The sequence below is a fragment of the Aristolochia californica genome, unplaced genomic scaffold (assembly GCF_029961685.1).
Source record: "Aristolochia californica isolate CCGP_79_NKW_82.1479 unplaced genomic scaffold, dmAriCali1.0.hap1 SCAF_15, whole genome shotgun sequence".
Classification (NCBI taxonomy): Eukaryota; Viridiplantae; Streptophyta; class Magnoliopsida; order Piperales; family Aristolochiaceae; genus Aristolochia; species Aristolochia californica.
Window position 1 is genome coordinate 25,667,885 of NW_027181826.1, and position 23,826 is coordinate 25,691,710.

Genomic DNA, 23,826 nt, shown 5'->3' on the forward strand with positions numbered 1-23,826 from the left:
GAAACGGGAGAAGAAGAAGAAGAAGAAAATTTTTGGGGATTTATTATAATTTTTAAAACTTTTTTGTATACATTTGTTTTTATATTTATTGTAATTTTTACATTTTGCTTTGATTTTATAATTTAATTGAAAAAATTTCGGGATTTTTTTATATGTAATTTTATAATTCAATTAATTATTTTTATTATTATTAAACGTAAATTTAAAAATAATTTTATAATAATTTTGACTTTTTCAATGGATTTTGAAATTCACTTGCCGAAGTATCTTTGAGCGAATTTTCAACTTCACTCGCAAAAACCTCTCCCCACAAAGTTTACAATTTGTTGGTACAAGTCTCTATGAGTGAATTCTAAAATTAGCCGACAGAAATCTATCCCAGTAAGAAATGTGCCAACGAATGTTTTGTTGGGAGAAGGTTCTGCCAACAAGCAGAAGTCTTATTTCTTGTAGTCTATGAAAAAGGAAGGGGAGGAAGGAAATAGTTAAAATTTCTCAAATTTTATATGGATTCAATTCACTCGGGCCTATTGTAGTTTGTTCTAATTGTAATCCCTATATGAAATACCAATATTCTACCAAGTTATTTTATTAGCATTATTCATAAATTCTTTAGAAGAGTGTTATTAAACCCCCAAACCATCCTACTAGGTGAATCCAATTCAACCAATACCATTTTTTGTGTGCTATACCTATACCTATGTAATATTCAAGTGAGGGTCAAAACCCAAGTGAATTTGTCCAGTCCTTTTTTTTTTTTTTTTTTTTGCATTGGTATGGAAAATAGATTTCTCCCATCTCATTGAAACTAGTAAATAAAAAATGAAATGAAAATATATAACAAGAACTAACTTTGTTTTTAAGTAGAAGAAGTATAAAAATTACAAAATTGAAACGATTACGAGGTTCTAATGGTCTTATTAAATAGCATAAACATAAGTAAAGTCGGTAACATGCCTAACCATCTTAATATTCGTCCTTTATTGTTTCATTAAAAAATAATAAAAATAAACGAATGTAAAGGGTAATAAATAAATGTAAAATAAATAAATAAATTATATTTTAAATCATTAAATTCAATCTAATGGTTAAATTAAAAATAGAATGTACCTAAACTTACATGAACATAGGTACCATTATTTTTTTGTTTTATATTTTAATTTTTTAATATTAACGATAATTTTTAAATTTTAATAAAAATATTATGCATTATTATTTTGGAACGATTGGGCTACCAATAAAATGAAGTGTCTCTCGTGGCACATCCGTGGAGTCCGCAAGCTGGATTTCGCTTAGAACAAAAACGGGCACGTGTTTAGGTGAGAACACGGGTTGAACCACCACTTTACCTTCGTTGTTTTGTTTTGGTTTTTTTTAAGTCCAGAAACTGCCAGACCTGTATCCGGAAGAAGCACATTGATCGCGCTTTGTGCCTTGTGGTGGTTTCTTTTGGCGGCTGTCTTCGGATAATCTTCGCTTCAAGGTACTTGATTTCCCGCGCCATGGCTTCGGGATGAAAACTCAAGAGGAGTCGCCGGTCTTCTTGATTATTTACAAACACCTTGCAATCGGTTTCTTTTCGCTTTGCTCTTCTGAGTTTTGGATTCTAGGGTATACTTTTCCATTGGTTCTCCTTTAATGATTTATGAGGCCAAGGAAAATTGGCGGAAGTCTCTTTGAATTAGGTCCATAATTCAAGTGCTGCTACGGATATATTTATATAATTTTATTTTTTTTAATCGGAGGAAGAAAGGACAGGACAAGATGAAGTCCCTATTTGGTTTCTTCTTGTTCCTAAAGCGATTTACGAGGACCCGCTTTTGGTGTTCTTCGATTTCCTGAGATGACGAAAGAACCGAGCTTTAACACAAGGGAATTTGTGTGAAAAAGGATTTTTTTTTTTTTTTTTTATCAGACTCTCAGGAGGAGAAGAGGAATTTCTTGATTTGTTGAATTCGAAGCAAGAGAGAAGAAATCAAGTTCCGTGTTCTTAAAACGACTGCCATATAGGCTTTTGGGGGTTTCCAATAAAAGGGTGATGCAGCGGGTTCGAGTTTCGTCTTACCAAGCTCCTGTCCACAAACTAGGAGACTCGCAAATAACTCTTTCCCCTAAATTCAGAGTAGCAGTGACATCAACCCGGTGGTCCGAACCAGAAGAATCAACCGGCGGAGTATCGCCACCACTTATTCCTGGCCTTCCCGACGACATTGCCTTGAACTGCCTTCTTCGTCTACCCGTCGAGAGCCACCCTGCCTGTCGAGCTGTCTGCCGCCGTTGGCATTTTCTGCTAGCGACAAAGGAGAGATTTTTCACTCGAAGGAAGGAGCTTGGCTTCCGGAACCCCTGGCTCTTCGTCTTTGCGTTCCACGAACGCTCTGGGAAGATGCAGTGGCATGTTTTGGACCTCACCTGCTTATCTAGTTGGCACACAATTCCGGCCATGCCCTGCAAAGATCGAGTCTACCCCCCTGGATTCAGATGTGTAGCCAATTCCCTGGAGGGAACCCTCTTTGTGTGCGGGGGAATGGTCTCGGATGTGGAGAGTCCCCTCGACCTGGTTGTCAAGTACGAGATGCATAAAAATCGCTGGACGGTGATGAACCGAATGCTCACGGCACGCTCCTTCTTTGCAGCGAAAGCAATCGACGGCTTCATCTACGCCGCTGGCGGGAGTAGCAGCAACCTTTTTGAGCTCGACTCCGCAGAGGTTTTCGATCCCGCCAAGGAAAATTGGCACCCCATCGCCAATATGGGCGTTAACATGGCTTCGTACGACGCCGCTGTTCTTGACGGGAAGCTGTTGGTGACGGAAGGGTGGGTTTGGCCTTTCTTGTTCTCCCCTAGAGGACAAGTTTATGAACCGAAGACCAACAGTTGGGAAAGCATGGCGGTAGGTCTGCGGGAAGGATGGACGGGGTCGAGTGTGGTGGTTTACGGTCATCTCTTCGTGGTTCCCGAGCACGAGAGGATGAGGCTGAAGGTGTATTATGGCGAAACTGATACGTGGGACATTGTTGGAGGGCATCCTGTGCCAGAGCAGATTTCCAAGCCTTTTTCTGTGAATGCTTGTGATCGTAGGATCTTCATTGTTGGGCGAAATCTTCATGTTGCAATCGGACAAATTCAGAGGCAAAGGCTCGTTTCTTTGGGGAGCGACGGCAAGCCTAGATGGACTTTCTCTGTGGAATGGCAAGCTGTCGCTGCGCCAGAATCTTTTCGAGACTTGACTCCCTCCAGTTCTCAGGTCCTGTATGCGTAATTCTCCATTTTATGTGCTGCTTAGGAGAGCTAGAAGTTTGCATTTGTTGCAACTTTAAAAAGGGTTGATTGGGCGTATGAAAACTCATCTCTCATAAGAAAGAGAGTGAGTAATGTAAGTTGATATGTTGTTAACGATAAAACGCTTAGATGCCTCCAGAAAATGTGAGCATATACGTTGAAAATTAAAAATCACGTTGCAGAAGAAAGCCAGTCGAAGATGTTCAATAGTTAAACCATTAAATTCAACCAGAGTATGAAAATACATATGCATACACAGAAGAATATCTGTTATAAAAAAGAATTATGTACAAGAACATAATATATTTCTTAAAGAAAATATGATTTAAAATACAGTATTGCTTTTAAGTTTTTTGGTTAATAAATCTTGAGGAGAATGAGAATGAGAATGACGAGACGGGTCGAACAGGGTGTAACCATGATTGACCTTTAATTAAATCAATGATCGAGTGAACTAAAACTTATAAGGTCATTTAAATAACATATACAACAATTGAGGTGAGGGAGTGTGTCGAAACCCCTCTCCTCGCCCTTCAGTCCAACGGGAGTGTAGTAACTATCAAAGGTTATAATTATTCAGTTCCATGGCTTATCATCAACTTGCATCTCATCGACTTGCAGCGTAGCTACTATCCACCAAATAAAACTGGAAAAACTAGTTAAGTTGCTTTCTCTTGCCATGAGAAGGCGAAAAACCCAACTTCAAAATCCCCTTACCAACGTTCTCGCATCAGCCACAGGCATATTACAGATACTGTGAAGTGAGAAGACCAACCTTCGAAGTTAAAAGCAAGCAAGCAAGCTTGGGATATAATGATATTATGCCATGAATTATTTTAGACAAACATGCTTACCTGCAGCAAACATGTGCCAAAGTTTTAGCAATATGCATTCCATGTGAATTTCATCTCAATCACTTATTTATCAGATGTAGTAAGAATGCTAAAATCACTATTTAATCCAGCTGCCCGTCTTCATATTCCGCACCCATTTCATCATCATCATCATGAAAACTGGGAACCACTTCTTCAGTGGCATAGAGACCTCACGACCATGCAAGGCCTTGTGCTTTAAGTTACCTGCAAAAATAGAATAGATGGAAAGTCATGTTATGTGACAGATGCACAAACTTAGCATTCATATACATTGGTTCAGTGCAGGTAAACAATAGCATCATAAAGCCACCAGAAGTATCCCCATAAACAAATTTGTCTTTTACTGTTATAAAGGGTGCAGATACAGGATTGAGCTGAGTAACAACATCTGTAAGATGCAGATAAAACCAAACTAATTTTGTATTTATTCTCAATGCAGGAATGCAGGAAAAAAACTGCATCAGAAAGTAAATGGAAGCAACCGCATGTCTTTTTTCTTTATCATAAAGTGTGCAGATAGGGGAATGGGTTGAGCAACAACATCTGTTAGCTGCAAACTCGTTTCTGGTTTTTCTCTTTCTTTTCCATAGTTATCTGTAGTTTCAGCCCTTTCATACAACAGTTTGTAGCAATTACACTAACAACAAACAATGCAGTTCCCAAAGAGGAACTGATGTAGGCGACTCAGATCTAATATTCATTATTCTCATAAACTAGTTCACATCTTATTATATTTTTCAACCATAAGAATCAGCTAGGCCAAGACGCTACTACACAACATGCCATGCCACATTCAAAAACATTTCATGAATCATCTAGAACTTAATAAGAAAAAGACAAAGAAAAACATCCAAAAAACACACAATGCTGAAGCAACTGATATAAAGTTCTATGTATGCACCGCACCCATCCTTAACGTAGCCCCATTAGATGTATTGTGGAAGAGACCTTTGACATGAAACAGGAAGCGCTCCCTGGATCTCTTTGTTCTTGGTATCTTGCTGGTGATCACTGTCCTTATGGAGCCTTGCACTCAGAAAAAGTAAGCGGCTGAAGAAAGTGAGAAAAACTCATATTAAAAGATAAGTTTTTATCAAAGTAACCTTTGCCACAGAGTCTGGATGGTTCTTGTTGCCTTCTAAAGCTCTTTCACCTACAACAAATTAGGCTTTGATGGAATACTAAGTACTAAAAAAGTAAATTGAGTTGCCTCAAATGACTCTGACTATGTTGTACCATTTGTACTATATTGTCATTGTGCTTGTCAAAGTTGGCTCTGAAGAATCCTAAAGCAGTGGAAATAACCCTAGAATTAGTACACCATACAATGTTAAACAGTTTCATAAGGTCTGTCAAATCTATTTTTCTGGGATATTCTTGGCGAAAAAAAGGGTACAAATGTTATGAACCTATTCAACGGAAGACATATGTGTCAGCCGATGTGACCTTCTTTCAACATACTCCATATTTTTCATCATCTACTAAACTTCTTGCATCACCTGAATCTCCTTCAAACAGTCATGTTCTATTGCAGTTTTGGATGTACCAACTTCATTGAGTTCTTCATCGCCTCTTGACGTTTATAGTTGTCGCTCTCGTGCTCTTGCAATGCCTCCAACAGTTACCTCTACAGAGCTCTCTTCTCATGACCCACAAACTTCGTCATTGCCTGAAGATCATGTTGCCTCTGATTTGGACCTGCCTATTAGTCTACGAAGAGGTAAATGTTCTTGTACTTCTCATCCAATATCCAAATGTGTCCCTTGATTTTTTGTCCCCATCCTTCAAGTCCTTTACCCCTAAAATAATCCTCAGATAGTCCATCACTAAATAAAGAAGTTGCATCAAATAGTATGCAGAAACTGAATAATAATCCAAAATAATAATCCAGCCATAGAAAATGACTGAGTCGAGCCGAGTCAGATATCAAACCAATATAGCTGGGTCGCGGAATAAATAGGTATAGAAATCAGCACCTGGATCCATATAACTGAGGTAGGAAGCAAGTGAGTTGGGCCGAGTCAAGCTGACCGGACTGAGTTGAGTCAGTCCGAGTTGGTCTAAGTTGACTCTGTAAGGAACAAAACCAATAAACGATCCTTGGATCTCTGGTTCGCCGGGTTAACCCAAGCGGAATAGGGTGACTAGGGCAGTAACTCGGAACAGTGACTCGGCTCACTAGATTAAAATCACGCTACCTAGGTGGGATTTTAATTCCGAAATAGTGTCGTCTTCCCCACAGAAGAGCTGGCACTGAGCAGAAGCGGGACAGCAGCGAGAGATCTCAGACGGCAATCAGAGAAGTTTCCGAAACAAGACTGCTGTCATAGAGCATTTTCAGCAAGATTGAAAACGATGACAGTGCAGAACTGATCTCGGATGATGTTACGAATCAGCTAGATTGGTGCTGTTTTCAATCAGCGAAAAAAAAAAAAAACTGGAATGGCCCGAAACAGCTAAGCAGAGTGAAGATAAGTTTCCGGAAATAAATCGGCAAATCAGCACCTCGTGTAATCACCAGCAACGATCCGACAGAGGCAGAAACAACGTGCGAAAGAAAGTTTCCAACCGAAGATAAACTCCCGTAACCAGCGATCCTCTTATTTCTGGAAGTGTTTCTTTTGCTGGAAGCATACAGCAGATTTCCCACAGAAATTAGCAGATTTCCCGCAGAAATTAGCAGATTTCTTGGAAGAGGAGAAGCACCTTTCTCTTCCTGTGTGATCAAGTCAACGAGAATCACGTAGCAGATTGGATTTGCTGTATAATTCCGTCTCTCCACGCTGCAATAAGAATGAGCACCAGGTCGTCATCTCCATTGTCGGTAATCAAACAGTTGGGCAATAACAGAGAGTAGTGCAAAGAATCCTGAAGCAGCGTAGGAGAGGACAATGGCTGGTTTCCTCTTCAGTGTTTTCTGATGAATTCAGAAATGACAGCAATAAGTAACTCCGTTTGCGCCGTCGTGTGTGGGTCGGAGTCGACGGCGACTTTGTTCAAGTAGAAGCAGTGCCCGAACACATCTTCAAGATTCAGATTGTGGCTTGACAATAAAGTTATGGCGACTGAAAGGGTTCATCACAACTGGTGGTCCAGCTGTGCGGGGCCATGCCTGGAACTTCTTTTCTGTTTCTTCCCACCATCTTTTATCTGCAACGGTTTTTAGGGTGGTGCCTCCAAATAACTTCTGATCAGAAAGCAATGGCAATAGATGCCAGCAATGATCCGATAATGTACTTCATTGACATGATGTTCAAGCTAAAGAGAAGTTGGAAGCTGGAGACTGAAGAGAGCAACGAAGAGAATGAATGAGAAGGCTGAGTGTTGTGAGGGAAGAATGGGAGGAGAGATTTTCCCGATACAGGGGCTGTACAGCACTTGCACCTCTTCCCCGCCTTCTTCATTGCCTCCACGTACTCCATCTCCCCGTCGTAGATCAGATACTGCTCAGAGATAGGGACCAAGAACAGCGGTAGGTCCTGACCCTCGAGGGGCGGAGCCTGGGGTCCCATCGAACATGTAATCGGGTGATCCTTCGTGCTCCCTACGTTAAAAACTACTGATGAATTATGCAGCAGATGCTGTCTCGGATAACAAAGATAGCCGAGGAGTTTAATGTGGCGGTTTACATGACAAACCAAGTCATTGCAGATCCTGGAGGCGAAGTCTTCATATCAGACCCGAAGAAGCCGACGGTTCCTCCATGGTGCATGGGATCCAGGGATACTACTTCTTCCTCCCCGATAAATCATCTTTCCCATTCAATTCTCCACCTCCGCCATGCAAAGCCTTTCATGGGTCAAAACTCATCGACTCGAATTGGAAAAATACTGGTAATTGGAAGAAGTAATAAAAAATAATATGGGTAGGCCAACTCTGAACGATCAGACGAGACAGCAAGATAGAAATTCTAAAAAACCATAAAACGAGTCCTGAAAATCAATGCTCTGATACCATGTTGATTTTCAGGACTCCTTGGATTTAGCTCATGGAGAAAAAGAGAGAGAGACCCATTGGGAGAAAACGAGAGGAAGAAGAGGTTATGAACTTGTGTCCTAACCCTCCCCCCGAAGCTCAATTTATAGATTGATAAAAACTACAATATTATAATAATACCCCTAAAACTTAAACTAATTACATCAATATCATCTCTATAAGATGACTCTTTATTTACCATCCTGTCATCATTGTGGGCTTATGGGCCTTCTCCTTTGTCTATGGGCCTTGAGCACATCTTCCACATCTCTTGGATGTGTGGGCCTTCCTTAGTCTTGAGGGCCTGAACCTATCTTCCACACACTTGGACTTGTGGGCCTTCCTTGGTTGTGTGGGCTTGGGCCCATCTTCCAACAAGTTCCGCATGTGAGAGAGGAGGATCATACCATCTGGAAGGCTCTCCGCAACTATCTTCATCTGCTCTTCATGTTGGACCAAGAACCTTCCTTGTCTACTAATCTTGGGTAAGTGATCTACACTTGTCCATTGCTCTTCCAAAAGGTGTTAAAAAAGGTACTTGTTATCCCTTGTCTCACTTTGTGTTGTTTGATTCCCTTTCTGAAAGGTACAAACAACTTGTTTAATCCTTGTCCTCCTATATTATTCCTTCATCTGTGCAGGCCACTCTTTCCTCCCCTCAATGGAAGGCAGATATGGGTGTTGAGATGGAGGCACTACTAGATAGAGGCACCTAGCAGTTATGACCTGCCTACTGGTACTACAATTGTCGGTCGTAGATGGGTATATGAAGTATAAACTGGACAGCTCTATTGAATGGTACAAGGATCACTTGGTAGCCAAGGGCGATACTCAGACAAATGGGATTGATGTCTTTGAGACTTTTTTTGCTATTGCATGCATGGCTTCAGTCCGAATCTTGATGTCCATAGCAGTTAACCAGGGATGGCCATTGTATCAACTTGATATTAAAAACCTTTTTGTATGGCTACTTAGCTAAAAAAGTCTATATGGAGCAACCTCCTGAGTATGTTACTCAGGGAGAGAATGACGAAGTATGTCGACTAAAGAAAGCCACATATAATCTCAAACAAAGACCACGAGCAAGGTTTGATAAGTTTAGTCAAGTGGTTATGTCGATTGGATTTGTCAAGAGCCATTGTGACCATTCACTATTTGTTATGAGGAGGTCGTCTAGTATTGTGGTATTACTTGTATATATAGACAATATCATTCGATCTGGCAGTGATATACAAGGCATTGAGAAGGTAAAAACCCATTTAGCACAACAATTTCAGACTAAAGACCCGGGGTCCCCAAAATATTTTTTAACTATTGAATTAGCTAGAAGCAATGCAGGTCTAATACCGACTCAGAGGAAATATATCACAAACATACTACATGAGTATGGACTACTAGGTGCTAAGCCTACGGAGGTTGGGCATGACCTTCATGATGAAAAAAGAGAAAACCTTGGTGATAAACAATGTATCGTCGGCTGGTTGGCACACCCATATATGCTACTATCGCTTGTCTTGACATATCATAATCAAATGAAGGTAGAGTCCTTCTCAGATGCTGACTATGTTGGGTCTAAGCTTGATTGAAAATCTACTATTGGCTACTGAGTTTTTCTGGGAGGTAATCTTGTTAGATGGAAGAATAAGAAGCAAAATGTTGTAGTTCGTTCCAATGTTGAAGCTAAACAAGTCATGGCTCATACAGTCAGTGAATTGATGTGGGAGCGATATGTGGTGAGAGAGTTGAAACTATAACGGGAGGGGCCAATTACTTTGTACTGTGATAATCAAATTGCTAAATTTATTGCAGGAAACCCAGTGTTTCATGAATGAACAAAACACATTGAAGTTGAGTGTCATTTCATTCGAGACGATGTGACAAAAAATGAAGTCATCACCCCCTATGTGTGGTATGATGATCAAATTGGAGAAATGTTTACTAAAGCACGGGACAGTTGTAAATTCAATGTATCCTGCAACAAGTTGGGCCTTATGAATATATACTCTCCACCTTGAAGGAAGTGTTAGAAAATCTATTGAAGGCAATTTCGGCATTTTACACTTCCTACAAAGTCCAACAACTATGCTATCCTATTTTATGTGTTTCATTTTATCTCTAGTTCAATTTTTATGTAATTTGAATAAGTATGTAAGGAGATACAAGGGTTTAAGTGTTTTTAAGTGGCAAGGGGCATTCATGTAATTCTTTTTCAGAACTTTATAAAAGCACTAAGGGTGAGTTCAACACCCACACAGAGTCATTCCAGAACTTTGAGTTCTTTTTTTTCTCTCCCCCTCTCTCTCTTTCTCCATAACCCTAAAGTTCACTCTATTACAGTATTCATTAATGTCTTGGCTCATAAATCATTTTTTTATTACTGGGTGTCACAAGCTAAGCATGCTTATGCCAGCTTAAGGGGGAGAGTTGAAGTTTATGTAAGATTTGTTGAGTGTATTTTGGCCACATATCTTATCTTATGTTAGTTATCAAAAAAAAAAACTTATCTTTATGTAATTTTATATTTTAGCTTTGTGCATTATCACAATCTAGTATATCTATGATTTTTAAGTGACAATAAGAAAAGAAAGTAGTTAAAAAACCCATAACATTTCAGCCTCTTCTTCCAGAATTAGGGAAAGTTTTCAACCACCTCTTCTTCTCATAGTTTATCATTATTTTCTTTGATAACTTTTCTTTTTCTATCTTTTATTATCAAGGGTCCACAAATTGCTTAACAATTTAAATTAAGGCAAAGAATAATACTTGGTTTACCTGCTTGTGTATAATCATGTAAAGTTCATTTGCAAGAGAAGCTCCTATCAACTCAGTATCTAGACTGTGCACAGCACCAAATGGCTGAAGACCTTGTAGGCCTGCAAGTCAATCATTAACGGAGAACATGAAGATGCAACTGCATAAATCATTTGCATGACAACGTTAAGGACAAAAAACTTGTGCAAACATTCATCATTAAATCCTTTCAAATGATCTAATTTACCTGGAACAATGCAAAAGAAACTTTAGAGATGTCTTCTTCCAGTGAAGTAACGAATGCCAATTACACATAAGCATTTACTATTAGACCACTTATGTATCAAGAAAGTGAAAGCAACTCCTCTGAATGTGTTGCTGTTAGAAGAACCATAGCAACTTGAGCTGATTCACTACATTATAAAGCCCAGAACCTACATGTGTAACTAACAGATGCAAGACCTGCAAATGCAGGATCCCCAAATAATCCAGAAGTCACGATATAGTGGATAAACTTAGAAAATGTTAAGATGTAAAAAACAATAAATAGATTGCCAGCATTACTCTCTTCCTGTCTAAAATAGGTGTCTATGAACTCTTCTAATACAGATGTGAACAAGTAAATATCAAAGTTTAACACCTGTTGATCTTTGTGTAATAAAAGATAATCAGCAACAGACAAAAAATGCAGAAAACTAATCCTGATAAATTTAATACATGGTCCGGAATTCAAAACAGTGATCCCATGATAGGAAGGAAAAAAATTAATAGGCATCCTTATTCAAGAGACTTAACCCAAAAAAATACCTGCACTAGTGCCTTCTGCCCATGTAGACACTGTTCGAATAGTGGTTCATGGAGAACAACCATTGATAATTTTTCTTTTCATAACCTTTTCAACAATCTTTTGCAGGAGCCACAATTTGCGTATATGAGCATGAGCAACCAAACATCAATGACCTTGTCATCATGTGGTTCATTTAGAGATTTCAGTTCTTTCAAAATAGTCTCACAAAGTATTTACCACCAAAGCCAATAAGAAAGCCCAAAGTTAATAGAATAACACTGGTTGAAACAAATTTACATTCTTAAAGTGGAGACTTGATCTCAGTGCCTCGAGAATGGATGCCTCTACATTATCAGCCAGACACTTTCCGTTGAGCTTCTTGTGCCTGGCAGCACGAGAATCTTGTATACGCATAAATTTTTAAGTGCTCCCGGAATAATCCTTGGAGCACTTTTGGAAGTCGCATAAGACAATAAAAATCTCAGCAAAAAAAGCATCTGTTCTGCATGAATCGTTTTGACGCTGTAGAAGAAGCAAAAAAAGCGACTCAAAGACCAAATAATCAACCGCTTGATGAAGATCCGCTTCCATGGAAAGAAAGTTAATCACATGGGGTGCATCAGAGAACAGAAAGGAACGCGTCCACACTTCAGGGCAAAAAAACTAAGGGAGCGATTAAATGGGAAAAGATATGAGGCGTCACGAATGAGGAAGCTGAGACCTGTTCCTGCAACCGATCGTCCAAATTGAGGTTGGAAAATGATTCAACCACAAGCACCATGATCTCCGAAGCTTCATTCAACATCATTTCCAGGGAAGAAATCACGGCCCTGTCACCCCAGCCACTGAGAATCTCTGGAAGCGGGCCAACGATCTCTTTCTTCAGCTGGAGAGGACAATTGGAGAGGACTTCGAACAGCTGTTCCACCAAACCTCTGACATCGACAATAAATCGAACTTTAGCAAGTGATAGAGAATAAGACCAGGCGTATCTGCTTCGATTGGACGGGAATGATTTGATGGATATTATTTGCTGTATTGTTGTATTCCGGCAAATTCTCGACGATAAGGTACCGGGGCTATAACTGTAACGGAGCCACTAATAATAGATCCCGGACGATAATCCAGTTTCCACCACCCTTTAGAACCTAAGATTCCAAGGAAGGTTAAAACAATAGAAATACTTGAGAAGAATATATCTGAAGGAAGTTCGGTATCTTTCCAGATTTTGGGGCAACAGAGTGTACAAAGAGGAGTAGAGAAATGCAGACTTAGAGAAGTCGGTGGAGAAGCAGTTCTGGAGGCCACAAGGAATTTGTAAGGATCGGAAGGCAGACAAGGTGGAGGAATGGTTGTTTAGCAGAGGAACGGTTGTTTCTTCTGCCTTGGATCCCAGAGTCAAATTAATATTGATCAAAATATATTTTTCGGAAATATATTTGGAATAGTAAGCTATAATAAATATAAACTTAATTCGACTTACCTGTGAGATTTATGATGAATATGTATTCATATATAATGTGGATATTAGTAACAAAGGGATTACTTCAAGTACTAGCACTACGAATATTTTTACAAGTTGTAAGTCATATTTTTTTTCAGGTTGGTTAAAGTTAATGACTTATATGAAACAAGTGGAAGTAATGTATTCACCAAGGCCATAGTTAGAAAATTATTTTGAAGAAGGTATATACATTTGTGAGGAAACTTCACAATATGATTTTGATGTTTTAGAATGGTAAAAAATGAATAATTTAAAATTTTGGGTATTATCTAAAATAGCAGCAGACATCCTTATAATTCTCATATCCACAATAGTTTTAGAGTCTGCCTTTAATGTTGGTTGTAGAGTAATAGATCCATATTGTTCTCCTTGGCACCAAATACAGTTCAAACTTTGATTTGTGGCCGTGATTGGGTTCAGGCTCTTCACAGTGTCAATAAAAATTAAAAAGTGAATTACTTTTGAATAATTATTTATTATAATATTTTTTAATTTTATTTATTAAAAAATTGTTTGATGATTACTGTCTCAGAAGAAAATTGTAGAGATAATACTACCCGTTACTTGATTTTTCATTTTTTTCTCATATCGGTAGTTTTAATGTTTTTCAGTACATTAAGTAATTAGTAGTGGAAGAGTATTTTTTATCAAACAATAATAAGTTTTATTCTTTTGTTTTTTTCATAGGTGGAGATTTTGCTTGTACGAACAGGGACTTCATATGTTGTTTTCTAGCATAAAGAGAAAGAGCTAGAGTTTATAAAATTATAGTGGATATATAGTTTTCATTTGGTGATTGTAATTTGATATTGATATTTTAATTATGTTTTTGATTTGATTATTAAACAAAGTTTATGCATAATATTATGCCCAATTTTTATGTAAAATATATGCATAATTTTATATACAGTTTATTTGATATGTATTTTATGCAAAGTTTTAAATGTAGATTGGAGTTCAACTCGGCTCAAACTCGGTTAATTTTTTTGGGTTGGAACTCGATTATAATTTTAGGCTCGAGGCTGGGCTGGGCTCGAGCTTGAATTCGAAATATTTAAATCAAACCCAGGTTCAGGCTCGGTTAAATTCAATGCCACCCCTAGGTGCAAAGTCTAAATGCATGCCCAAGGATTTTTTTTTAAGAGATAATTACATGTTTTTACTTACATTTGAGGCGAGTGTGAAGAACGGATTGTTGAAATTGACGAAATGGGACTTTAATACACATGATTTTATAAAATCTTATAAATTTATAATGATTTTAAGATACTATTCATCTTTTTATGCATTTTAAATGATTCAGTTTCAACTAAACTCAAAGATTTCAAGAAAGCAATGATTCATTTTTATAATGAAGTGTTTCTATTGGGGAAAAAAAATCTAACTCGAACCTTACTTTTGGTGGTAATATCAACAAATATATATCATATTTATAGATTAGTAAATATATATATATCATTTTGGAATGCATTTAAACATAAAACTCAACTACTTTTCTCCTTTATGAAATTATCAATTACACTTATATTTAAGAGTGATTACTCTCGCCCATTTTGATTGTTTTATAGGTCTCTAGTCCGATTATCCAACTCCTTTTAATATTACAAAGAAGAGGGGCGTCTCCCCTCAAAAGTGAGGATATTCCTCCCTACCATTGTATAGAGAAAGGGACTTGGAGAAGAGGCTTTGCCCTTTACATTATTTATAGTTAAGAATCAGAGATAAGGGTGGGTGGGACCTCTCATTAGTTTTTGCATGGTGAGAGAGCCTTAGAGGTGGTATAGACCCTACCTTATCCTATTGTCATGTATAAAGCAAAAATTGAGAAGTATCGGGTGTAAAGAACTATGGATACTATCTATCTCTACATTGATATGATATTGTCTACTTTGGACCTAAATCCTCATGGATTTGCTCTTGAGCTTCATACCAATAGAGATAGTGTCCACACTTATATATCCATGATCTTCTCCATTTTTAGTCAATGTGGGACTTTAATTATATACCCAATACGGGGGATACTCGCTTAAAGGAGACAAGGGAAGGTCTTATTTTTATGAAATACTGTCCAATCAAAAACAAAGAAGGGATTCATTCAAGAAGAGAAAGTGGGATTGCTTAAAATAAAATATAAGGGTATTGAGTAACTTTTGAATTCAGAAGCAAGTATACATGGGAATGCCATGAACAAAATTACTTTTTTAAAATAATAATATTGTTATATATAAAAATATATGTTAAATGCACTAAACAGGATAAAATATAAACTAAAAATTAAAACAGTTTAAATACTTATCAGAATTCAATAAAATGGGTATGCATTGCAATTCAATAAAAGAAATTCAGAATTGAGTTTGATTTTCTTCCACATTTGTTTTTTGGAGAGACTAATTAATTGACGGAAAACCCAAAAAACGCAATATCCAAGTGGAAAGTAGGAGCTACCAAGTACAAACCTCACCACGTTCATTTATTCTCTCTCTGGATCCTCCCTCTGGTAATCCCTTCATCGTTTTTCAGTACTTCAATTGTCCCGGGTCCTCTCCCGTGTTTCTCCCCTTCCGTCTGAAATTCGTTCTCGCTGGATTGATACTGTCAAGACACACATCCATTCCTGCCTTAACGAATTTGTACGATGCGCATAGAGTGATTGGATGTCTCACTCAAAGCGTCCGCACTGTAACAGCGGTAGCAGTAGCAGTAGCAGCGGCGGTCGTTCTTTCTCGAGCATGAAGAAAGCCAAGTCCCAACAGCAGTCGGGTCCTTTCTCCCTCGAAAAGAATGGTATTCAGCCGCAGCAGTCCCCATTTAACGACGACGACGACGACGAATCGATGCTCATCGATGAAGATGTCAAAGCTGTCGCCCCCAACGTCCTTGGCATCGAATGCTCTGGCAACACCACCGGGGTGGCCGCAAATTTATCCAGGAAAAAGGCTACGCCACCTCAGCCCACAAAAAAGCTCGTCATCAAGTTCACCAAAGGCACTTTCTTCCCCTTCCTCTCTTGTCCTATTGCCCTTCATATTATTGCATTTTAAAAATCATGAATTGGGAGAATATATAAACCGACCAACGTTAGGGTTAGTTGTCAAGATTTTGTGTAAGAATCTTTTTGTCTAGTCTTCCTCGATTGTTCAAATTGTCATTCATGAATAAATGCGATTTGACAATATCTGAGACTTGCTAAAGCAGGGAATCGACTAACATTCTGATTCTTGATAGAAGACACGCATGTAAGGGATGGTCTATAAACTTGGGATTAGTGTGACAATGTTTCTTTTTATCGGGGGCTTATGCTTCGTGGACTCCTTGCTATTCATAACAATTCTGGCTATTACCAATAAATATGTGTAGCCGACACAGTGAGAAAAACCATCGAACTCTATGCCATCTAACTGTATGATTCTCTGAGCTTACATCTGATCGTATCTGAAAGTAATCTTATTACAAAAAAGGATGTTTCAAATGTGGATTTTTTTTTTTCTGATAATCTGACTTTTGGAGGATGAGACATTAAGTGTTACATTTACTCTGTAAGTTAGTGAAGGTTATAAAAATAGGAAAAAGCTCCATATGACCCCTATATAACCAGTCAAGGCGAAGAAGATAAATATAATGGAGTAGAATGATTCATTTAGTTATGAATTTGTGTTTTTTTCCAAGCTTTATGCAGAATTACTTCAGGTCAAGCAAACGGTCTTCTCACTGATCCCACCAGTAAATAACCATGCCACAAACCATTCATCAAGTGAAATAACTCTCTGACATTCTCTTAGATCTCACCAGCTTAGAATTGTATCCTTCCTATTCGTATGAGTATGAACAAGAATTCTTCAAGCTTTCTGAAGGTTTCAAATTTGATCTTCTCCAAGCTGTACTTATGCCTGTAGGAGATCCAGAAGGACCAGATGTACTGACCTCCTTCAAGCCTCTGTTTAATTGTCCTCAGAGAATGGAATGTTCAGGTTGATTCACCCTCAGTTGAAGACCCAAAATTTGATTAAATGGTGATTATATTTGTTAAATGAAGATCACACTAGAAAACTTGATAAAATTTTGTGGGCCTTTGAAATTGAGTCAATTCAGCAATCTCAAGTCCGTAGTTCTTCCACTGATGTCAGCAGCATTCAATCGTGACATGAAGATTTTAACCTGGAATATTCGTTGTATGAATGATGCTCCGAAGTGTGATGTTATTCGGGAGCATCTCACATCCCATGAGCCCTCTATTATCCTTCTACAAAGACAAGAATTCGGCAGATGTCAGGGGAGGAAATATATTGACAAAGACTTGATTGGTGCCCGAGGCTCCTTTGGGGGCATCGCAATTTCCTGACAAGATATCTCTTGATGATGTGGGGTTCCACAACGGCAGCTTTTCTCTTTTCATCAAATTCAGGCTGAGGTTAGATGGCTCCATTTAGTTGATTGATGCGGTTAATGATCCATTGATAGCACCGATCATGACTCCTTCTAGGATAGTGTTGACGGGTCTCATATCTATTTGGTACACCCTTGGGGTGGCGTGGGGGTTGTATCCTAAGGACAATAGATTTTGAAATGAAAAATCCTCCGCCTCCTTTCCTTCCACAACTGCTTTTTGAGTTTTATTGCCAGTGGGACCAGGTTGAAATCTTCCTCTCGAGCACATGCTTTACTTGGACAAATGAGCAGATTTCTCCGGTTATGCTTTAGTTGGATTGGTTTCTCTCTACAATATCTTGACTTGAGTTGTTTTGTAAGTAGGGGTGTAAATGGTAATAGATGGAAAGGTAGGGTATTGGGTACTCGTTCCTTTTATATTATCTATTTTGACCGAAATGGAAGAAGCTGCCATTATCCATTTCTGTACTCTATTATCTATGGTAATTGGGTAAACAGATAAATAAATCAATAAAGGAAAACATTCTTATAAAATTATCACCAAAATCAAAATATTCATAAAAACAAGTAACCTTAAAAAAAGTTAATATATATAAAGATTGGAGAAAATGGGGTGGGGCTATCCCATCTCTCTCTCTACATAACAATGTTTTTCTCTTAATCTTGTAAAAGAGAATTGTGAAAAGAGGGTCGTGCCTCCCGCTCCTCATGGAGCCCCAATGGGTGAAGCTCCCACACCTTTTTGTTTTCTTTCCAACTAGACATGTGTGGGAGGAGGGTAGGCCTTGCCTCCCTTTTTGTTCTTGACCTTTGTTTTAGATATTCAAGAGAAAAGGGTAGGGCAATGCCTCTTCCATGTTGGTTGATGTGCCTAACAAATGGTGTACCACCCTCACTCCTGAAACTTCACATGAAAAAAATAAAATTTAAAATAGTTTTATACCTAAAATGCGGGAAGTCGTAGAATAATAGTAGACAACGAGGATAGTGAGATTGGGTTAAGGACTAGGAGAGAATGTTAGGGTTTTGTAAGCTTGATATTACTAAAATTAAAATTATAAAACTATCTTTTAAGTATTTTTGGAATTGGGTACTAAATAGATGGTGCAACAAAGACATGAATTTAGTTTCCTTTTTCTCCTAGAATCTTAGTTTTTTAGCCAAAATTTTCTTCTCATCAGAGAGTTTTTGGTCAAAATTAATCACTGCATGATGTGCTTGTTCAAGGTATGCAAGAATTTTTTGCTTCTATGTTGTTTTCAAATTTTGCGTTTTTGTTACTTGGTTGTGTATCTTATGCATCGTCAACTCTGAAAATTGTGGTCACCCCCCGAAAGTTATACTTGGTTAAATTTATTAAGTACTACCGTTATAGTCTTCCCTAGTTTTTCAACAAGAAAAAATGTAATATTCTAAATTTGTTTGGAAGTATGAGTGTTGCATAGTTGCCTCCTTCCGGTTAAAGTTGTTTTCCTTTAGTATTTCTTCAGTTTATTTTCTTGTGTTTTCATCACTTCAGAGCAATGCCTAGACCCATTTCATAAAAAGTATATGAGTGTGCCCAACATCCAGCTCGAGTCGAGTCTTTTATTTTTCTCTCGAGAGGTGATTTGTGTTTGCGCTACCCTTAAAAAGCGAGTAGTTTCTTTGTTAAGGCCTAAAGTTGAGCCTTTTTTTGCCTTTAAAACTGAGTGGAGTACATTTTAGACTATGACCATTTTTGACTGGTGTATAAAGCTTTGTCGTAAGACTAGGAGTGATTTTTTTCTCCCACATTTTGTTTTGTCCAAGTTGGGTTTTTGCCCTTTTTATCCTCAACGTGAGGGGGAGAAGTAGAAGAAGAAGTACAAGAAAAAGGTATTTTGTTCCACATGTTGTGGTAATTTTTATGTGACCAAAATATTCAAGAAAAGGGGAGAACAAATGATGAAGATTTAACACCTATGAAAAATTATTATCGAATGAAGATTGAAGACCTTTTCATTGCAAGCTGAAGTTATAAACTTTAACTTGAGGGGGAGTGTTGAAGAGCAGATATGGAAGAGTTTTATATGACTCTCACAGTAAGAAGTCTTACAAAATCATAATTAATATGGTGAAGTTTTACAGGAGAAGGTCTCACAGAATGTCTCAGTTAAAGGTGTTTTAGTTATGCTAGTCTTCTATTTATGTTCAGTTAATCATTGTTCTAGGACTTATTTTTTAGGGTTTAACTTTAGGTGTAACTGGGACAAAGTTAGTTTAGTTATAATTGGATTTTACTTGTTTCCTCTATTATTAATAGAGGCTCATTGTACTCTAATTACATCAAGTTAGTAAAGTTTTTCTCTTTTCCATAAATTTAACAATAATTTATATCCAGCTTCTTCGAATGTCTGAGCTGGGCAGTGGTGGGAGGATGCCAAAGGGGTATTTTGGTCATTTTATATATATTATGTTTTTATCTTATATGATGTCTGTTAGGCAGGCACTATCTTCATAAGCCTATGGTTCAATTTTCATTCGTTTTAGAGGTGTATTTTAGGAGATATATAAGTTTATGTTTTGAGCGGTATTTTTCTCTTTTATATAAAAATACTTAAAACCCTGATTAAAAGAAAAGGGGGTGTCCTTTTTGAGGCAAGCACTACAAGGCAGCAGCTGCTGCTCCTCTCCAAGCTTTTCTTCTTCTTATTTCTCTTATTTTTTTCTTCACCTAAATCACAGATTTTTCAAACATCCAGAAATTGAGAATTACAAGAAAGATTCAAAATTTGGCTAATAAAAAGGGAGGGTCACGTTTGGAGATGCACCTACCCTTTACTAATGCTGAATCTCCTTCCACCGCCACTGGGATGGGGGAAAATGTTGGCAAAAAACTTGAAGACCAGCCAAGACAGATCTGAGCTCCACCTCGTTTGGTCCCAATGTTCCCAGTGGCCTGAGAAGGTGACAATGGTCTGGTTGACACTTATGAAAAATTCTGCCACAACCTGAAGGACGAGGATTTGGAATGAGATTTCTAGATTGATTCTAGGTTTTGAGCTAAAATGAAAATGTAGTTGGAGAGATGTTATATGCTCAAATTACTGACACGGTCCTCTTGAATGGCTGTCTTCTGATTTTGCCACATAGAGAGCATCATATCTAAGGAAAAGCATTTGTAAATCGAAAGCTTCATGCTCAGAGAAACTGCATCTTCATGTACACTGGGGCAAAAGTAAGCTTCTGGCTTGATAAATGGGTGGGACAAAATAATCTACCTTAGAATTTGCAGACTGTACTCAATCAAGAGATCGCAGTGGCTGATTCCAGATCCCTAGCTCCCTCTGGCTGGTGTTGGACTTCCAATTTCAGATGATCTCTAAATGAATATGGAGCTGATGGAGTTATGATATTGCTGCAACTTGTAGACAACATTTTTACTTTTGGGTTGGGGGAGGATGTTCCTAAATGATGTTCAAATTCAGCAGGGGTTTTCTTCACAACTTCACTATACAAGTCTCAATGACTTGCTCAAGTTTCTTACTCTGAAACTAAACCAACTGTAGCTTGGAAATTCATTGGTTTGCAAAAGGCAATCCGCTTTTTGTAGACAGCTGCTTGGAAAATATTAGAATTTGGTGGATTGGCCAAAAGATACTAGCTGCATGGGAAAAAATCTTTCTGCAAATTGTGTAACCATGATTCGGGGGGCAATTCAGGAGAAAAATTCAGCATATTCAACTATTTGCCCCAATCACTCTCTTATTTGTTAATCCAAAGCTTATCAATCCCTCTGCCTAAAAAGGAAGAGACCTAGGGGAAGTCTCCATTGCTGCCATCTTTCATCACCTATGGCGAAAAAGGAAACACTGAACATTTAGAAGCACTCAAAAATCAGTTGGTGGGATAATTGAAAATATCATTCACTCAATGGTATCCTGTGGTTGTGTGTTTGACATCATTTCACTACTTTTCAGTTCAATAGTTTGACTTAATTGGGATAGCGTAATCCATTTTATTGACCACCATCCTCCAAAATGGTCCCCTGGTCTCCCCCTCCCGGTAATTGGTTAAAATTCACTACAGTGATAGTTCAAAAGGCAATTTTGGGCTTTTTGATGTAGGAGGCATTGCCAGGGATTCCCCGGGTTAGTGTCTTTTGGTCTATTCTTGCCCCACTGGGCAGTGTAACTCAGTTGAAGTAGAGATAAGGCACCGGTAACAGGAGTCATTCTATATTCCCAGCATTTTAGGAACCTAGTAATATTTGAAGGGGATGGAACACTAGTCGTAAAGTCGTTTCAAGAAGGCCCCTCTCCCATGGAAGGTTAGCCATATATTTGATGAAGTCAAAGCCATCTGTCTCCATCTCCAGGTTTTGTGGCAGCACACTTTGTGTGTTGCAAATAGTTCGCTCATAAGTATGACAAGGGTGGTGTCTTCTGACCTGTTCTTGTCTTTGGGGTTCCCATCCCCTGGAGAGCTGAATTATTTATTCTCACTCTGTACTGTGTTATTATTATTGATAAAACTATTGGTTGTTAAAAAAAAAGGGAACCCATGCCAATTAATTTGACTATTATAATTTGGGTAATTTGACTGTCCTTGCCACTTGACTATTCAAATTTCACAGTAGGAATAATGGTTTTTTCCCACTTTTGCTCTTTTTAGTTGGGTTTCTTTTTTGCTGGCCTGGGTTTGTGGGTAGCTTTTTTCACATTATGTATGTCCCTCATAAGTCCAGAAGTATTCGACGTTTTGCTATAGTCAAGTAGTGCCAGGAGTTAGAGAGTTATTCTATTAGGATGAGGTGTTAAGTGATATCCATGGACGTGGGGCATTTTACTCTTGTGAAGTTGGGTCCAAGGTCCATCCCAAAATGACTAGCCATCTTTTCCAATTAATAAACTCAAGATTTTTGTACTCACTAATCCATGTGTGACTATTCCTTAACACTCCCCCTCACGTGTATGCCCTCTTTTGTGACTCTACAAGTGGAAAATTTAGGTGGTGACCTGCATATGAGTACCTGCTTTGATACCATGTTAAGTTGGGTCCAAGGGCCATCCCAAAAACCGCTATTTGAATATGATTTTCTTTCTTATGAATATCTTCAACATTCGTAATAAAAGAATGAAATTTACTAATCTCCTGTAGTACTCCCTTTATCTAATTGAAATAATCTGTCACTGATCTACCTCCACGCTTCATATTAAAGAACTTGACTTATAACTCATAGATTCTTGACAAATTACTTTTTTGAGACAAAATAGAAGCCAAGTGAATCCACATTGCCTTAGCAGTACTGCAACTCAAAATTTGGTCACTAAATTTGGATTCCATACTGTTGACCAACTAGGTCATTACTAAATTATCTTTTGCCACTCAATCCTTAGGAACAGGCACCGGGGGATCATCGGTTATATAATTTGCCATTCTCCTGGCCCTCAAGTACATCAAAACTGATCTAGACCACTTTACATAATTTGATCCATTCGACCGGATTGTAGTTATTTGAATAGACCGAGAGAATTTTACTTCTGAGCACTCAGTAGTCCTCTGGACAACAACCTGTGTGTTCGAATCAGCCATTAAATATCACTAAACACCACAATTCAGTAACCAAAGGGAAACACTTTCCCCAAATTTTTATGCTTGCACAGTCAAGTGGGCTGCACATTGAATTCAATTAGGGCAATTTAGCACCCAATTCACTCAATTTAGAACCAGTAGTGATTAATTCTAGCAATTGAGACCATGAATCGATGAAAGAATGACCTAATTGCTAGAAACCAGGATGACGCAGGCAAATTTGAGAAATTTCCTCAAATGGGGATCATCAAACACTTCTAAATCCTAACAATCAATCAAATAGAAGCAGTAATCATTAGTCGATAGGCTAAAATAGCCAGTAAAAGGGAAAAATGGAATTTTTACCCTACCAGTCCAGAAATATGGAAAAACTTTCAAGGAGATTGTTGAAAATGGAGATAAGATTCACAAAATTGAAAGAAACTTGCCCAATATTTGCGTCACTGCTTTGATGCCATGTGCAATTGGGTCCAAGGCCCATCCCAAAATGACTAACCAATAATAAGTTGAACTAAGTGCTGTTTGATAATCAATAAATCAAACAATCTCCAATGTGCTCATCCTTCATATTTCTCCTTGTATTCTCTCCCTCAAGCTTGGAGATAATGTCAATGATCCTGGTTTGAAGTTAATAAATATTTTGCAAGCTCATGTGCTAATCCACCTTGATGTTTCTTTTGATATATAATTCTCCATATAAAGTCTCGTTC

General features: G+C 38.1%; 2 protein-coding genes, 1 long non-coding RNA gene and 1 pseudogene across 3 annotated transcripts in view; 2 read left to right on the forward strand and 2 right to left on the reverse strand.

The window, feature by feature from the left end:
• Positions 1-1,410: 1,410 nt before the first annotated feature.
• On the forward strand, positions 1,411-3,412 carry LOC137951876 (F-box/kelch-repeat protein At1g30090). The gene has a single exon (XM_068798842.1). It carries the CDS (start codon positions 2,039-2,041, stop codon positions 3,260-3,262), a length of 1,224 nt encoding a protein of 407 aa, XP_068654943.1. The 5' UTR covers positions 1,411-2,038; the 3' UTR covers positions 3,263-3,412.
• Positions 3,413-3,744: 332 nt separating this feature from the next.
• On the reverse strand, positions 3,745-10,887 carry LOC137951576 (uncharacterized; annotated as a pseudogene).
• A 137-nt stretch (positions 10,888-11,024) lies between these two features.
• LOC137951577 (uncharacterized) lies at positions 11,025-12,989 on the reverse strand. Its single transcript, XR_011112139.1, has 3 exons — positions 11,691-12,989; positions 11,131-11,345; positions 11,025-11,043 (listed from the first exon to the last, which is right to left on the reverse strand). It is a non-coding gene; the product is annotated as an uncharacterized lncRNA (long non-coding RNA).
• Positions 12,990-15,658: 2,669 nt separating this feature from the next.
• The window catches only part of LOC137951513 (cullin-4-like), a 34,460-nt gene continuing 26,292 nt past the window's right edge, over positions 15,659-23,826 (forward strand). Inside the window, exon 1 of the mRNA XM_068798213.1 lies at positions 15,659-16,159. Coding sequence (XP_068654314.1) covers positions 15,829-16,159 — 331 coding nt within the window. The 5' untranslated portion in view covers positions 15,659-15,828. The remainder of the gene's footprint in view (positions 16,160-23,826) is intronic.